The sequence below is a fragment of the Arvicanthis niloticus genome, chromosome 20, assembly GCF_011762505.2.
Source record: "Arvicanthis niloticus isolate mArvNil1 chromosome 20, mArvNil1.pat.X, whole genome shotgun sequence".
Classification (NCBI taxonomy): domain Eukaryota; kingdom Metazoa; phylum Chordata; class Mammalia; order Rodentia; family Muridae; genus Arvicanthis; species Arvicanthis niloticus.
This window is the reverse complement of record NC_047677.1, coordinates 25,966,075-25,984,127: the sequence shown is the minus strand read 5'-3', so window position 1 is coordinate 25,984,127 and position 18,053 is coordinate 25,966,075. Positions and strand designations below refer to the sequence as shown.

Genomic DNA, 18,053 nt, shown 5'->3' with positions numbered 1-18,053 from the left:
TGATCATCCTGCCCCCTCCTGGATGGTTCTAGAAGCCCATTGCCTGAGTTTGAAACCCACTCAGGTTTCTTCTGGTACAAACTACCCCACCTCTATGATCCCCAGTGTCTTTGTGACATGAATGCAGAGGGTGGAATCATCTTCCTGGGGTCACACTGGGGATGTCATGGATAGTTTACACTGACACACATGACCTAGTGCTGAGAACGTCCTGAGTGGATAATAGCTGTTTCTCTGACCGTGGATACCTTCCCCTGTCTTCAGGGCACCGAGCTGAATGATGACCGTACTCCGTCTGATGCCACCGTCACCACGACCTTCAACATCCTGGTGATTGACATCAATGATAACGCCCCTGAGTTCAACAGCTCTGAGTACAGCGTGGCCATCACCGAGCTGGCACAGGTCGGCTTTGCCCTGCCTCTCTTCATCCAGGTGGTGGACAAGGATGAGGTGAGTGACTGGAGCTCACAGTCCATCAGCACTCACTGCCTGCCTGGTCTATGCAGCACTAGGAAGGGTAGCAGGAGTCCCTGGCTCCTGCTTCTGATGTACTAATTACCCCCTCCTCACATGGGGACATGCCTTCCTCATCTCACCAACTCCTGTGGCCTAAGAATGCTTAAAAGCAGTTCTAGCATTGTCTCACATTCCAGTGGTTCATCCTGTACCCTCTGGAGTGTCTGCATTGCAACACACACATACACACACATACAGACACACATGTATCACACACATTTCATTCACAGACATAACACATAGCATACACTCACATACATCACACACACACAATGTATAGACACATGCATCACAGACTATACACACATATGCACCCCACACACACCATGCTCACACATGTACCACACACACAAGCACATGTATGACACACACATACCACACACGTGCATCATACGTATGCACATACATGCATCATATACACATCATGCACACACATGCATCACACACATACACACCACACACATGTATCACACACACCATACACACATAAACATCACACACATACATACACACCACATACACATGCATCACACGCAAACCATATCCACGCATGCACCACACATATACATACACTCCACATACCAAAATATGCATCACATACATACATACATACATACCACCCACATGCATAATACATACCATACACATACACATGCATCATGCACACACACCAACACATGCATGACACACAACACATACCACAAATATGCATGACATACACCATACACACACATCACACACATACACACACACACACCACACACACAGTGTGCATGGGAACCTTAGAGCCAAGCCTAGTCCAGGTTTCTGTGGAATAATGATACCTAAGGAACAAGAAATGCCCATACCTGTGTAGCATCCAAGGTCCAGGGCTCATAGGCCATGAAAGATCAGCTGAAGAGAGGGGTCCCTGGGGAGAGGAGTCTTGAACGGAGCCAACAGGAATACAGGAAAACTGGTGGCCCACAGAGGCCCAGAGGCAAGAACCTGCAAGCAGATGGCAGAGCAGGCTGTGGCTCACACAGGCAATGCGGGAGTTGGGCTGGGATAGAAGCAAGAGAGCTGGGAGTCAGGCAGAACACTTGGACTTGATCTTGGAGGCAGCACAGGCTCTATGCCCAAGGGGCCTGAGGAAGGGTAAACTCCTGGGGAATACAGGGATAAGGGTTCAGCCACAGAGCTTGGACTGGAACATCCACCCTGTGTGACCAGTTCAAATACTTGGCCCCACCTAGCAGTGAGTCCTTCCAGCTCCTGCATGGCTGGCAGGAGGGGAAGAAGGAGGGACCTGAGCCAGACAGGTGACCAGGACACACCTGGCAAGAGTGTGTTCTTATTTCAGCCAAGTGTCATGATTAATTTGTTTGGCCAGGCAGTGGTGGCACACACCTTTAATCCCAGCACTTGGGAGGCAGAGGCAGGCGGATTTCTGAGTTCGAGGCCAGCCTGGTCTACAGAGTGAGTTCCTGGACAGCCAGGGCTACACAGAGAAACAAAAACAAACAAACAAACAAACAAACAAACAAACCAAAAACGATTAATTTGTTTGCGGAGCCTAAGTGGGAGGAGGGGAGCAAATTACCCACCTCCCCAAGGACAAAACATCACCACCATGTAATGAAGACAAGTGGAAGGCAAGGAGAACATTCCAGAATGCTGGGCTGGTATGAATGGGGGGCAGGGTGAATGGGGCAGAGATGCTTCTTCTGCTAATCTCAGGCTCATGTTTAGTCATCACCCCGATTTTCCATTCCACATGTGTTCTAGTTTTCTCAGAGAACCAGGGCACACGCTTGTGTTTATTCACAGTCCCTTGTCTGTCCGTTGCTGTTAGCGGGTTTGTCCGGGGCCCCTCCCTTGCACCCTCTACGCTCTGCACTGTGAAGGGTGTATTCCTACCATGGCTTCCTCTGGCACCTCTGGAAAGCTGCCTTCCAGTCCAGGAGTTTCTGTGCTACAGGGATAGGAGCGCACTGACCCTCTAAGGGACCTAGACCAGAGATGAAGAAAAGCCCGTGAGTTTATTCTCATGAATGTGAGCTTTCCCCGCTCTTTTGTTACAGATCTAGATGCAAAGGGCTGTGACTTTGGCCTCAAGAAAAACCACTGATATTTTCATATCACTTTACTGGTGTTCCGGGAATCTCAAAATCCTATTTACACCTGACCTTGCCTTGAAATAACAGTACATGGCAGGCATTTCTGCCCCTAAATATGCTGGCTGCATGAAATCCAAAGCAGATATGTGACTGCACAAGCCCCTTTAAAATACTCAGATAACTGTTTCAAAATAGTCAGCTGACTCGGTGTCCCCTTTATTTTATACAGTTAAAGACATTCCGATTGGCTAGGGATGTGGCCCCATTGATAAAGTGACTAGTGTACTTGAGGCCCTGGGTTCAATCCTCAATCCCACATAGATCAGATGACATGGTAGTGCAGGCTTGGAGTCCTAGCAGGAGGATCAGAAGTTCCAGGTCAGCTTCAGCTACCTAGGAGGTTTGAGGCCAGCCTGGCGTAGAGATCCTGTCAAAAAACAAACAGAAAACAAAAAGCAAATAAACAAAAAACACCCCAAACAAACAAGCAAACAACCCCCCCCCAAAAAAAAACCTACCAAACAAAAAAAACCTTGGGCTTCAGTAGGCTTCTAGAAGGATCCGTAGCATTTTTAAAAAAAAAAAAAAAAAAAAAAAAAAAAAAAAAAAAAAGGAGGATAAACAAGCCGGGAGGCAGTGGTGGCACATGCCTTTACGCCCAGCACTCAGAAGGCAGAGGCAAGCAGATCTCTGTGAGTTCAAGGGCAGCCTGGTTTACGGAGTGAATTTTAGGACTGCCAAGGCTACACAGATAAACTCTGTCTCAAAAAAACAAACAGCAACAAAAAAGAGAATAAGCAAACCCCTGCTTCATAGGAGCCCCCATCTTCACTACCTGCAGCCCCTCCCCCCAGCTACCTCTCCCCCTCCCCTTGGTCTCCTCCCCTACCCCACCAGGCATTTTGCTTTTGGTTCTTTTGGCCCAGCAGGCTCTCTCAGGTGTGAGTCCACTCAGCATCCTGAGCCTGCCTCTGCGTACCTGGGTGAAGCCAAGACCCCTTGGTCCCTGTCACACATTTGGCTGAGTATCCATCACTCAGACCACTGTTCCTCTGGGCCCTGTAGTGTCTCCCCAACACATAGTTTGTTTATGGTGGACGCAGTAGGTACACACTCCTGCCTCTTTGGAAAGTAACCCCAGAGAACCCCGAATGCAATTGTCTAAGCCACTTATTTAGGAGCAAAGACAAGGGATGTGAGACCAGGCCACCAATGGTAGGACTGGACTCTCTGTGAGTGTGTGTCCATCCATCCATTGTCTTGCCACATCCCCAACCTTTCTAAGCAAGTAACTAAGACATAGCTGTCAATCACCAGGAAATTTGAAGGGAGTGGGCGGTGATGCCTCCAGTTCTGTCCCCCGTCCAGTCCCCCACCCCATGCCCACCCACTGCCTCTCACACAGAGCTATGAGAAAGAGCAGGGGAAAGGCTTCTGGTCCAGGGAGAAACCAAGGCAGCATACTTCTGCTTTCGAGTCATGGTCCCTCCGCCAAGACTGAGGCTCTCCAGAAAGATATCTATTGCCTGAGAAGCCTCTCAGCTCTAGAAGGGATGCCACAGGAGCAGGACAACCCCATCTGCATTTCCCATTAATTTCTCTCCGGATGCCTTTGTGGAGCCTCTTCTTGCTGAGATTGATTATTGGGATTTTTTTTTTTTCTGGCTTTGGCGGCGTTCTCGCATCCCCGCCGAGTGATTCCTCTCAGCTCAAAAAGCTCCAGCCTCCCTGAGGACAAGAGGGTGGCCTGGTGTGACTCAGATACCTCCTCACTTAGTGCCATCACAGGTGTAATTAGCATGTGATTTGCCCTGGTCCCTGCCTGGTGGGAGTTGGGGCAAGTGATGAACCCCGCTGGGAAACACTGGTTTCAGAGTGTCCCTGGACCTGTCATAACACACCTAAGTTCCCTGAGCTACAGCAGGGTGTGTGTGTGTGTGTGTGTGTGTGTGTGTGTGTGTGTGTGTGTGATGCTTCATGTTGGGTCTGAGGACTGGTTCCCGTTGTATCTGTTTTCCAGCTAGGACCCTTTCCCATGATCCTCCATGCCTGAACCTGAGCAGGACCTAGTTGGAAGTAATGAGACTCATTTTATCCAAAAAGTCACATCCCTAAAATGGCACTTAGTCTTCCGAAAGCTCCCGTGGGATCAGAAGCACCTGGCAAGCCTTGTCCCCCACCCACCCTTAGACTACCCGTTGCCTGGCTCATGCCGCCCATGGTTCCCTGTCCTCTGGCCTGTTCTCTCTGGAACAATGCCTTTTTCCCACGCTCCCCCTTCCTCCCACTTCATTCACATTGTTCATCTCAGCATGTGACATCACCTTGGGCAGCCTCAGCTCCCAACGTGGGAAACCAAAGAAACAGAACGAGGCAGGCAGTGGCAGTTCAGATGCTGGGGCTGCTGAGGAAGGGTTGTGGCAAGATCAAGTCACCCAGGACTTTGGCTCTACTTTAATTTGGGGTTGAGGGTGGTGATTGAGACGTTTCTCTGTGTAGCCCTGGCTGTCCTGAAACTCACTGTGTAGACCAGGCTGGCCTCAAACTTCACAAAGATCTACCTGCCTCTGCCTCCCAAGTGCTGGGATTAAAGGCAGAGGCAACCACCACCACCCAACTAAATTAAACTTTTTAAAAAGGGCTGGGCATGCCCCTGGGCTAGAGAGACTGCCCAGCATGTGGGAGGCCCTGAGTTCAATCCCCAGTATTGGAAAACAGATAGGTAAACAGGAGAAACAGCATGGCAGGTAATAACTTGAAGAAAAGGAAGCTGGGGCCAGGGTTGTAGCTCACTTGGTGGTCGGCTTGCCTAGCTCAGCACGCAGGAAGCCCTGGGTTCCAGCCCCAGTGCTGCAGAAAGCAGGAGTGGTCATACACATCGGCAACTCCAGCAGTTAGGAAATGTGTGTGTGTGTGTGTGTGTGTGTGCGCGCGCGCGCGCGCGGACACGCACATCTGATGATGATGATGATGATGGTGGTGGTGGTTGTAGTGGTGGTGATGATGATGATGATGTTAGGGGTGCTCCAGGGAAAGGGGTTCCTCTCTGCTGAGATATCATTGAAAGAGAGACCTCTGAAGTGAAAACATTTAGTGGAAGGATATTCTAGGCAGAAGGAAAGCCTGAGGGCATGACTCTGAGACAGGAGCATGCCTCTCAGTCAAGGAAGAGGATGTAGTCAATCCCAGTACTGGGGAGGCAGAGACAGGAGGTTTCCAGAGCTTGCTGGCTAGCCAGCCTGGCTGAATTAGTAAACTCCAGGTTCAGAGGGCTTGAGTCTCAAAACTTAAGGTGGAGAGCAGTTGAGGACACCTGGTGTGGTCCTCTGCCCTTCACATGCGTGTATGTTTGTGTGCACATGCACCCACATCCGTGTACTCACGTCACATGTGCACACAAGTGCACACACACACACACACACAGAAATAGATGACAGCATTGGGGGAGAATCAGGTATGTTCAAGGGTATTGTCCTGAGAGAAGCTGGCTACCAGATGATACAGTCTGTGTGACTCTGTGACATCCCCAAAGAACACAGGAGCTCCATGGCTGACAGCAGGGCTACAAAGACTTAGAACAAGGCAGGGTTCTTTGGTGGGGGTGGGGTGTAGAATTATTTGGAGCCTTAGCTTAGTGGGGGGAAGACTGGGATCTATACATGAATTGTTACTCATAAAACTGTAGAACAAAAACTGTTAATCATACTACATGCTAATTTATGAAGTATTGCAGGTGTCCCCATCCCCCCAACATCATGAGGTGAGAGGAGTCACCATCAAGCATATCTATAGGGGCTTCTAAACACCTTCCTCGATGTTTTAAATCAGCAAGCCTGTAGTATGCATACGACAGACAGGCATCTCTGATTCAAGTGTGACAGGTAACCCATGGCCAGATAGGGAAACTGAGCCAGACAAGCCAGAAGGAAAAGGGGACAGAGGTCACAGGACTGAACCACATGGGACACAGGACATGTGCTGCACTGGGTCCTGAGGGCACAGACTCTGTGCTTAGAAATCAGAGGAGGAGGAGGAAGGGAAAGAAGGAAGGAGGGAGAGAAGGAGGGAGGAAGAGAAGAGTAAAGGAGAGGGGAGGGAAGAAAGGAGGGAGAGAGGGAAGGAGGGAGGGAAGGAAGGAGGGAGAGAGGGAGGAAGGGAGGGAGAGAAGAGTAAAGGAGAGGGGAAGGAGGGAAGATGAAGGAAGATGGGAGGAAAAGAGAGAGGGGAGGAAGGATACCTTAAGGCCACAGACTGAAGGTCAGGTGTAGCTAGCCTATGAGAGATTCCCACAGTGCACTTGGCCATGGGCTGCAAATTGGGAACTGTTAATTTAAATACACCTCCGTGCATGCGCGAGCACATTCTGAAGAGCTGGGGCAGGCAGAGGGAGGTGTGCTTCCACAGGTGAGGAGCACCTGCCACCTTCCACAGCGCCACACCCATGTGGGATGAAAATGATAGCTCTCTAGTGTTCTTCCCTGCAAGTGCCAGCTGCCAGTCGGATTGAATTAGATTTCACAGGCTTGCTGGTTTTTTCCTTTTTCCCCAATACATGGAATTCGCCAGCAAATTACTCTTAAAGAGGGAAAATCAATCATTTGGAGCGGAGATAAGCTGAAGGCAAGGCAGCCTGGGATTGATCCCATCTGTGCAGGCGTGTGTGGAATTCGATGGGTAACCTGGGGCACCAAGGAGAAGAGAGGAGAAGAGATGGAAGAGGAGAGAGAGGCTGTCAGTCCATCTGGGCCAAAGTAACCAGGGGGCTTACTTGCCTCTGTGTGGAGACAGGACAGTCTAAGACCAATGAGCCAGAGGATTCGGTTGCACGGCAAGCGATACTTCCTGGTTTGTAGACGGTCATTTTCTCCCTATGTCCCCACGTTGCAGACAGGGCAAGGGTGGCCCTGGGGTTCCTTTCATACATGCCATCAAGAGCTGGCATCCCACCCACACACCAGGCCACTCCCAGAGACTCACCCTCCTTTGAGATCAGGGTTTCAATGTGTATATGGGCTGGGTGTGTGTGTGTGTGTGTGTGTGTGTGTGAGACACTAAGTGTCTACCGTTTCAGACAGGAAGTAAAGGGACAAGAAGGGGAACAGAGAGTGTGGGAGAAGAAACAAAAGGGACAGACGGAGGGAGGAAACACTTCAGTCAGAGGACATCAAACAGTTCATGTTCGTGGGTGCACAGGAGAAGCCCCCAAAGCAAAAGTACCATTTTACAGACTGGGAAACTGAGGCACAGGAAAAGATCATCTCCAATCACACAGCAATGGGTGGTAGCTCCAGAGAATACACACTCTCACCTTTAGGCCTGTCTACTTGGAGGCCCAAACCTGGGAAGGCAGGACTTGGGGTGAGAGGAGAATCAGAAAGGGGGGGGTGCCATGGGCGTGAGGCAGTGGCCTGGGGCAGCAGGTCTAGAGGTGTGAGGGAGAAGCAGCTGACTCCCAGGGAGAGGGCGAGGGGTCCCTTCCCTGCCGAGTCCACTTCACCATGTCTGATTGGGATTAATTAAGCGGAAGACGGGACAAAGGAGTGATAAAGAACATAGCTCGTCAGCTTTGATTTTCTGTCACTCAATAGCGTGGATGAGCTCAACAAAAACCAAGAGTATGGAGCCTGGCAGTCCATGCTGAGGGTGGGAGTGGATGGTCCCTACCCTACACATCACATTGCCAGTGGTCCTCCTCCTCCTGCCCCTCCCAGCCCAAGCCAAGGTCTGCCCACCTCAGGAGTGCCTTCCCCCCCCCCCCCCCCCGCCTACTAGAACTCTGGAAATGGCTCTCCTACGTGAGTGTCTGTCCAAGGAGCTACCAGGATGTCACAGTTTGTCCTCAGTAGTCTGCTGGGTGGACAGTACCCCTCCCCACCCCCCAACCCCCAACCCCATTTTGCAGATGAGGAAAGCAGGTCTAACGGAAGAAAATCATTTGTGAGAAATTGCAAAACTAAAGGGGGGGTGCCTGGGTCAGGCCTCGGGTCTGACTGCTCAGGGTGTTTAACTTCTTTTGTTTGTGGTGTATGCGTGTGCAGAGGCATGTATGTGGAAGACAGAGGTTACCCTTGGGGGCCTTCTTTCCACCTTATTTTCTGAGACAGATTCATTACTTGCAGCTCATGAATTCTAGTAGATTGACTGACCAGCAAACCCCAGAAATCCTCTCTCTGCCTCCGTCCAGCCCCCACCCTCACCCCCATCTCTGCTGCTGACATTACAGGAGCATTCTGTACGTGGTGTTTACATGGGTGCTGGGAATCAAACCCAGGACCTCATGCTTGTAAGCGAGCACTTTACTCCCTAAACTATCTCCCCTAGCCCTGATTTTAACAATCACTAAACTTCAGTGTTCCCCACTGTGGCAGATCTGAGTTCTAGACAGTATTTCTAAAGAGCATGGCACTGACTCTGGGGACCCTCACTGCACCCCACTTCCTTATCCCAGGTCTCCGCACTGGCTCAAGGGCTCTCACCAGCCCATGGAGCTCCCAGGAGCCACTTGTCTCTGGGAAGAAGATTCAGTTCATGTCAGAGAAGGCAGGCTCCACTGCTCTCCCTTCAGAGATGGAGAAGGTGTGGACAGGGGATAGAAATTAGCAAGGAAGTCTGGGGTTTGGAGCCCTGAAAATTAAGTTTTACTATCATCCTTGGTCAGAAATAAAACATGCCCTTGGTGTTTAGGCCAGGGATGGTTGAAGGGGATTTTGAATATTTATCTCCTCCTTAACAAATCCTCTCGTCTGGAGACTTATCCATGAGGGTGTGACCAATGCTTGAATTTAGGCACTAAATATTTTGTAATAGTTTCAGAATTGAACCTCTAGATTTTTATGGTCAGAGTAGGCTATAGCCATTCCCCAAGTTTTTAGGGTTACTTCTTTAAAAGAGGGAACATGATAGTAGTCTGAACTGGGGTTCTGTTGAGATCCACAAAGAGAAAGCCACATCCTGTAACAGAGAAGCCCAAGATTCCAGCGAAAGTGAGCCACCAGGTCATTGGCCTGGCACTGCCAGTGACCAACAGCAGAGAGCAACAGTGTAACCATAGTAAGGCATCTGTGCTTGGGCTTTGGGACTGGTCTGCAGGCCTCAGGCCATGGAGGAGGCCTGGGAATGAGTAGGGAGATGCACTGAGACCTTCCTCACTCTGGGAACCAGGGTACCTGTAGAGGTTTGGAGAATGTTCAACAGACCACAAAGCCTTGCTGAAGAAGTCAGGCCAACTTCACCCCAGGCAACGCAGGTCCCCTGTCCCTCTCCTGTGGAAGCCTCAAGAACCAGTATTTGTAGAGGGCCCAATACAGGGGCCCCACCCCATGAAGGACTGAGGCTAGCACTTGGCCAGGAGGCCACTGGGACAGAGCCCTGGACCCAGTTCCCCAGGCTTAGTGGCAAAGAACAAGGGCAGGGCCTGCTCTGACCATACCTGGTGGCCCTCCCCTTCCAGAAACTAAGGGTAGGGGCAAGGTTAAGGGAAGTGGCCAGGCAGTCTCTGCTGGCAGCTGGCTGATAAGGAGCTGCCCTCTGCAGGGGGCCGGAAGGCTGTAGTCACTAAGAGCAATTGGGGAAAGGCAGCGGGAGGAGCTGGGGAACAGGAATGATTTCCTCAGTGTGTAATCCTTCCTAAGAGATACATAAAGCCAAGCCTTGCAGAGGTCTCCAGCCAGCAGCCCCTGGCTGCTTGGCCTTGGGAGCAGGCTGCAGCTCGTCTTAGGGACCACAGCCCCACCAATCAGTCCTTCTGATCACCTCACGCAGAGTAGACTTTAATCCTGCGCCCCGCAGGGTCCACTCCACACACACCGGGCTCCCTTTTGATGTTCTTTTTATCTCCCTTTCCAACCAAATAGCCTTTTAACGGCTCTGAAAGTGCCTCCTGTCACCTCCAGCAGCAGGATGGCAGCTCTGTAGAGGGACAAGTGAGAATGGGAGGGTCCTGGAGTCTCAACAGGTACCGGACGCCACCCTTTCTTTACCACCTGTGGCATGGGAACAGGATGGACCAGCGACGAATCCTCCCATGACAGCTGTGTATATTGAATAGCTGTCCTCTGTCTTTTGTAGAGGGCCTGGACAAATGTTGATGTCACACAGATGTGTGTCACACATGTTGAGGCCAAAAGTCAGAAGCTGTTGAGACAAAACAGGCCAGGGCTGTATTTAAAAGGGTTTTGCACCAAGTCAACATACAAGGTGGGTTAAGCTCACACACGCCCATCCCTGCAGATGAGTTTCCACTTGGCTCTGGCTGGAACTGGCCCTCCAGAACAGACAGGGGGAGCATGTGGGGACTGGTCAGCAGTGATTCCCAGGTGATTCTGGGAAACTTCAGAACAGTAGCACAGAGTCCTGACAAGGAAGGGGTCAGGCCTGAGCTCCTGGGGGTAGATCCAGGAGAGAAGATCAGGAGTGGGCAAACCTTAGTAGCACAAGTAGACAGACTATAGTATCTGAGACCCACAGACGTCAAGAGGCCAGAGAAGGGACTGGGAAGATGATGGGTTAATAAAATGCCTGTCACAGAAGCATGGGGATTTGAGTTTAATCTCCAGCTCCCACCGAAAAGCCAGGTTTGGTAGCACAGGATTAAAGTCCTAGTTCTGGGAAGAGAGAGACAGTATCCTGGGGCTCCCTGGCTGGCCATCCGCAGCAACCTGGCCACATGGGTGAGCCACAGGATCCCAGTGAGACTGCATCAGATCACAAGGTGGATCTGAGGCACCGGAGGATGAAACCTGAGATGGATCTCTGACCTCCACACCTGTGCACGTGCACACTCACACGCATAGACACCCACGCACCCACACCTGCACGTACACATGAATACTCCAAAAGATGGGCGTCGGCTAGAGAGCTACCCTGAGGGTTTACACAAACGCTGTGCTGTGCAGAGCTCATGCTGTCCTTCCAAGAGGCTAGTCAGTTCCTGTGGTTGACCTCAGCAACTGGGTGCCCCATCTCTCTCTATGTGCTTCCCGCAACCTCCTCTGTTCTTCTGTCCCATCTGCAGTACAGATCACTCTAATTAAGGCTTAGACTTGTTCCTGCCTTGCTTGCTGGTTCCCAGTGGCTCTCACATTGAGATACCTGGAGAACTGTTACAACACGGTGCTGGGACCCACTCCAGAGCCTCTGGTTTATTTAATCAACCTAGGAGTATGTGGCCCACAAATGTGCTTTCTAGCCCGCTCCAAAGAGATGGTGTCAGCGCTGCTGTAAAGTGTACCGGGGCCATACTCTGAGAACGCCACCCCTTGGGTGTGTCTGGAAAGAGCCTCTGGGGAGAATTAACCGAGGAGACTGATCCTGAATGTTCATGATCCCATCCCATAGCCCAGAGCCTAGACAGAATAAAAATAGGTCAAAGGGGAACTAGGGATTCATTTCAATGGGTAGAGTGCCAGGCTTGCCTGACATGAAGCCTGGGGTTCAATCCCCAGCACCAAATAAACTAGGCCTAGTGGCACACACCTGTAATTCCAGAATTGAGGTGGTAGAAGCAGGAGGATCCAGAATTCAAGGTCATCCTCGGATATATAGGAAGATGAATACCAGCCTGAGATACAGGAGACCCTGGTTCAAGGTCATGGGCAGGATAAAGAGCAGAAACAGCTGTCTGGGGCATTCTCTCTCTGCTTTTTGGCTGCCAAGGCATGAGTGACTCTGTTCCCCAAACCCTCCCTGCTCTGCTGGACTGACGCTTCCCAAAGTGAGAGGCTTATCAAAGTGTGCCTTCCTCAGGTCGTTTCTGTTAGCCATTTGGTCATAGCAACCAGAAGCCTGTCACTTCTGGTAATGATACTGCTCACCACAGGGCCAACATGCTCCTTACCTGCTGCACCCCGGCCCTGCAGTGGGGAAAACCCTATGTCAGAACCCTGCTCCTTTGCCCTGTGGGGCAGGGTGCACTGACCTGGAACCTGGGCCTGCGTTGTTTGCCAACTACCATCTTCCAGCCACCATGATTAGCTCCCCCAACCTCTCTGAGGGGTCTTCACTGTCATCTTGCCCTCAGGAAGAGGGTGTGATGGAGAACTCCTGAGACCACTGCCTTCTACCTAGTATGTGTGCGAGGCTCCCAGAGTGATGAGTGACCACAGAGACTGATGATGCAATGGGGGATGCTCTGCAGCCTCTAAGAGAACTGAGGAAGGGCTGGGGCAAGGGCTCTACTTAGTAAAGTGCCTGGTGAGCAAACATGAGGAACTGAATTCAAATCCTCAGACTCCATATGCAAAAAAAGCTAGACATGGTGGCGTGTACTTACAGTCTCAGCACTGGGACAGGAGAGGGAGGGAGACACGTGGATTCCTGAAGCCAGGCAGCCCAGCCCAGTTGATAAGTCTCAGGCTCAGTGAATGGTCCCATCTCAAAGAGTAAAGACAGAGAGCAATGGGGGAAAGACGTCTGTGGTTGACCTCTGCTCTCTACACATATGTGCACATGTGCAATTTGTGTGTGTGTGTGTGTGTGTGTGTGTGCATACACTAGCAAACACCTATACCATAAAGTACAACACAGACAGAAACACACTAGAGGCAGGACAAGGCAAATCTTCAGACCACTCAAATGCTGAGAGCCACACCAGCAGGAGGCACTCAAAGCTGTCTGTGGCCATCCCAGTCAGCAGTGGCACCTGGCCATGGGTAGAAAGCCATCCCCACAGTGGAGCTGCAAGAGGAGGAAGTGTGTGCTTCTGTGTCTCATGGAGGTATCAGTGTCTGTGCACAAAGAGGTCTACCCCTTGGTGTGGGCCTCTTGGGGCAAGGGCCTGAGAACAGGGTGAGGGGCCACCTCTGGGGAGTGACACAAAACAGTTGGAACATTTCCTAAGTTTCTAGCTTTCCCTCCTCCTCCTCCTCCTCCTCCTCCTCCTCCTCCTCCTCCTCCTCCTCCTCCTCCTCTTCTTCATCCTCTTCATCCTCTTCCTCCTCCTCCTCCTCCTCCTCTTCCTCCTCCTCCTCCTCCTCCTCCTCCTCTTCCTCTTCTTCTTCTTCTTCTTCTTCTTCTTCTTCTTTCCTCCTCTTCCACCACTTCATCCCCCTCCTCTTTCTCCTTCTCCTCCTCTTCTTTCTCCTCCTCCTCCTCCTCCTCCTCCTCCTCCTCCTCCTCCTCCTCCTCTTGTTCCTCCTCCTCTTTCTCCTCCTCCTTCATTTTCTGAATGTTAGGAAAATAAGAGGTTGGCAGTGGTCGGGGCTGATTTCAGCAAGGTTTTTCTCCAGGCTTCTGGAAGCAGAGTGTGGGCCATGGCCCCTCACCTCACAGCTCACTCTAGGGACACCTGGCCTGCAGGAGGGCACAGAAAAGAATGTGCACACCTCCTGTGACCTCACCTTCCCTTGCTCGTGCTCCACCCTCTCTCCTCTCTCCTCTCTCCTCCAGTATCCCTGCCTTAGCTGTGGACTCAGGCCTGAGCGTTCTGTCCTTTACCACAGGCTAGGATCCCAGGATCCGTTTCAACCCTCACCTTTGCCCTGGCCAGTGATTCACTGTCTTCTCTCTCTCTCTTTCCTTCTTTCCTCCCTGTGTGGCTCTCCCTCTGGCTCCTCCTTGTCCCTGCCTTTGACTGATGGGTTCCTCGGACAGAACTTGGTAAGTGAGGGCAGAGAGGCCTGGGGGTGGGGTGGGAACAGAGAACCTTCAGCAGACACTCCCAGCTCCTCAGTGCTGTGGTCAAGAGGCCAGGGTTCACAGGAGACAGCTATTGCTGTCGCCTGTTTAGAACTGTCATGCTCCATTGCCTTTGCTATTAGTGTCCTTTCGGGCATTTAATTGGTCCCCTCCAGCTGATGGGATGGATCCTACCAGAGAGACCTTAAAATTCTGCAGTCCAAGAGGCTCAGAGTAGCACTGTCTGTACAGCAGGCTCCTGGAAGCTGTTCTGGGCTGGGGGCTCTGGAGTGCCCTCCCAACCTGCCGTGACCCCAGAATAGGCTGAACGGGGCTGAGAGTGCTTGGCCCCCAGATATTGTTCACAATCTCTATTCTAGAGACAGGAGAGTTGTCCCTGGCTCTGAGAACAGATCGGCAGAAGTGCCTCACCTTGCTAGTCCAGTAAGATGCTCCAGAGCCCGCCCCAGTGGGTCAGGTGCCTGACCCCTGGCTTCTGTAGCAACTCAGAATCCCTGCCCTGGTGGAAGGGACAAAGTCAGCTCTGCATTGAAAGGCTCATGGGGCCAGAGATGCCTGGTGGTCCCCTTTCACCATGAAGATCTAGCAGAAGGGAGTTCCCCAAAATCTCAGGTTCATGATAATGCTGTAGACCAGTGTTCAACCACAAGGGGCCTGTCTATTCGGGTGGAGCATCAGACGGATTGGTTACATAGGAGCCAGAAAAACATCTCAGGTTGGTGATCACTAAACATCTATAGCCAGGGTCAGACAGACACACCTGACGGGGTACACACCCCATGGAGAGGAGTTCCCAGGAACTCAAGTCAGCAAGTTCTACCTCCGCTTCACTTCAGCCTTGGCTCCAACCCCCTGAGCTGAGATCACGTGGTCTTGAGCCCCGCCTCCACTCCCATGAGCCTCCTTGCCTAGTATGCATAAGGACCTACAGGAAAAGTGAGCAGGGTAAAATACTGAGGTAGAAGAAAAGTCTGCACGCTGAACCCCAAAACAATGGACTAGTGTGGCTGACGCAGCAGCCCCAATGCAGGTCTCTGGGGTGTGAGGAACACAGTAGTGTTCTTTGTTTGCTAGATTCCTCGGTCACCCCCATGTCATGCATGTCAGCTCAGCGCTCTTCTTAACACAATTTTCCTGTCCTCTTCAGTCCCAGCCCACCGTAGCCACCTCATTTATTTTTTTTCTTTCTCTGCTTCCCGGTTCTCACTTCTCCCTTCATCTCCCCTGAGTCTTTTATTATTATTATTATTATTATTATTATTATTATTATTATTATTATTATTTTTAATTTTACATTCACTTGTTTACTCTGTGATGGAGAGGCCTGCGGGTGTCACGACATGCGTGTGGGAATCAGAGGACAATATGTTGGAACCACTTCTCTTCGATTATGTGGGTCCCAGGGATTGAACTCATGTCTTTGGGCTTGGTGGCAAACCCATCTACTGTCTAAACATTGAGCCATCTCTTCAGCACTCCCTGCAGGTTTTAATTCTGGCAGATTCCTCTTTTTCTTTGGCACCCCTTAGTGGAGAAAGGGCCAGGAGGTAGGAAATGAACCAGGCATGGAGCGGGACACAGGGTGACAGAAAGAGCCAGAGGAGGCTCCTTGGGCCTTAGAGGTGGAGATGGAGCTGAGCAGCAGGCGGGAAGACCCTCCCCAGTTCATTCCGCCTTGCTGCACTGCAAAGCGAGGTTGCTGGCGTCACCCTCCAGTATTCTCTACTTCTCAGTCTGGCTCCACCCCTTGACCTTCTGCACCTTTGCAAATGTCTTCTTCACTCTCACACAGGGTCTGAACAGCATGTTCGAGGTGTACCTGGTGGGCAACAACTCCCACCACTTCATCATCTCCCCAACCTCCGTCCAAGGGAAAGCGGACATCCGCATCCGAGTGGCAATCCCGCTGGACTACGAGACCGTGGACAGATACGACTTTGATGTAAGCTTCCTTCACCATCTCCTGGGGCCATCTGGGGAGGTTGAAGGGAAGGCTAAGGAGGGTGGAGTAGCATCCCCTAAGTCCTGCCTCCCAGCTCTCCTCATTTCCCTAGGGATCTGTCCCAGAGAAATGACAGAGATGGCAGGATTAGGACATGCCTAGGAATAGGAGCAAAATCACCAGACCCGTCTCTGGTGTCCCTGCGGTCCATCCTGGCCAGCACAGTCCAGCCCCCAGAACCACTCCTTCCCTGAAGAAGGACCTGTGACAGGGCCCATAGAATACAGTTGGCATCAGCCTTGACTCTAGCAGACGCTCCTGGTTAGAACCAGCCAAAGCACAGAGAGGTCTCATGGGAGACAGCGAAAGCTCGGGAGATACGTGGGCGCTCATGCACCTCTGCTCTGTAACCCCAGCTCTTTGCCAACGAGAGCGTACCCGACCACGTGGGCTATGCCAAGGTGAAGATTACGCTCATCAATGAGAATGACAACCGGCCCATCTTCAGCCAGCCCCTCTACAATGTCAGCCTGTATGAGAACATCACCGTGGGAACCTCCGTGCTGACAGTCCTGGTAAGTCCCCATGTCCACGGGAGGGCCATAAGCTCTTGGATATCCCCAGGGACACTGCGCATCTGGGTATCAGAGCGTGTTGGTTGGTGAATGATTGTATCCAGACCCTTCTTGGAAAAGGGAGAATGGACCAGCCAGTGGAGCAATAAAATGGAGAGGGATACTTCAGTTTTCTTTATTTTCCCCAAAAGGCATGCATCCCAGATGGTCCAGGAGACCTAGAAACCCCATGTAAGCAATGGACTGGGTATGAACCATCTCTGAAGAGACTGACCCTCTCTGTTTCTGAGTACAGCAGGCTCCTTGAAGCTGCCTAGGAACCCTTTGACCTTTGACAAGCCCCCATCCTCACCTAAGGTTACTGTGTGTAAGCCAGTAGAGGCTCTTGACTGCAAGAGGCAGAAAGTATCAGCTCATTTAACTTGACATTACAAGTTAGTTCAGGCATGGCTGTATCCAGGTGTTCATAGAAACAATAATCTGTCATTAGTAGCCAGCTTAGCTTTTTTTTTTTTTTTTTGGTTTTTCGAGACAGGGTCTCTCTGTGTAGTCCTGGCTGTCCTGGAACTCACTCTGTAGACCAGGCTGGCCTCGAACTCAGAAATGCACCTGCCTCTGCCTCCCAAGTGCTGGGATTAAAGGCGTGTGCCACCACTGCCTGGTAACTCCAGATTTCTTACCAGTTTATCAATGCTAGTGGAGAAAAAAAAAATTTTTGGTAGCCCCAACCAGTGTCCTAGAACTGACCTCAACATGTTCGTCCTGGCACCAAGTGTCATGATTCTGACATGCCAGCTATGGGTCACACTTTCCTTAGCAGAGCTAGCCCTTCGAGGTTGGTTCTATTTGGATTATATGGGCTGACGATGTAAAAGGAGCATGCATTATAAAGCTGAAGCGGCCGCCGAGCAGGTCAATACAGTAGATGCTGCTACCCAGGGTAGATGCTGATGCCCAGGGTCCGACTCATCACAGGCAGTCAATAAATGTTAGGTTACCACATCCTATGAATGAGAGGCCCACAGAGGCCTTGCTGCCATGTCTTGCTCCAAGCTGCTGTTGCCTGCCATTGCGGGGGGGGGGGGGCCTCCCCCACCCTGAAGTGTGTTTACTCTGCAGACAGATGGTCTGGAGCAACATTGTGCCCCCAGGCCTTTCCATCTGACAGTTATTAATATTTCAAACAGATGTTTAGCTAGTCAGGTCGTCAGATGGAAACCCTGAGCCTGCTGCGGCTGTTCTCCGAATCCACTGCTTCCCAGCCCAGGGCTCCCCCAGTCTTTA

General features: G+C 51.3%; 1 protein-coding gene across 1 annotated transcript in view; it reads left to right on the top strand.

Moving 5' to 3' along the window:
* Positions 1-18,053, top strand: part of Cdh23 (cadherin related 23) — a 382,247-nt gene that overhangs the window by 200,926 nt on the left and 163,268 nt on the right. Inside the window, exons 11-13 of the mRNA XM_034524155.2 lie at positions 265-453; positions 16,045-16,194; positions 16,611-16,769. Coding sequence (XP_034380046.1) covers positions 265-453; positions 16,045-16,194; positions 16,611-16,769 — 498 coding nt within the window. The remainder of the gene's footprint in view (positions 1-264; positions 454-16,044; positions 16,195-16,610; positions 16,770-18,053) is intronic.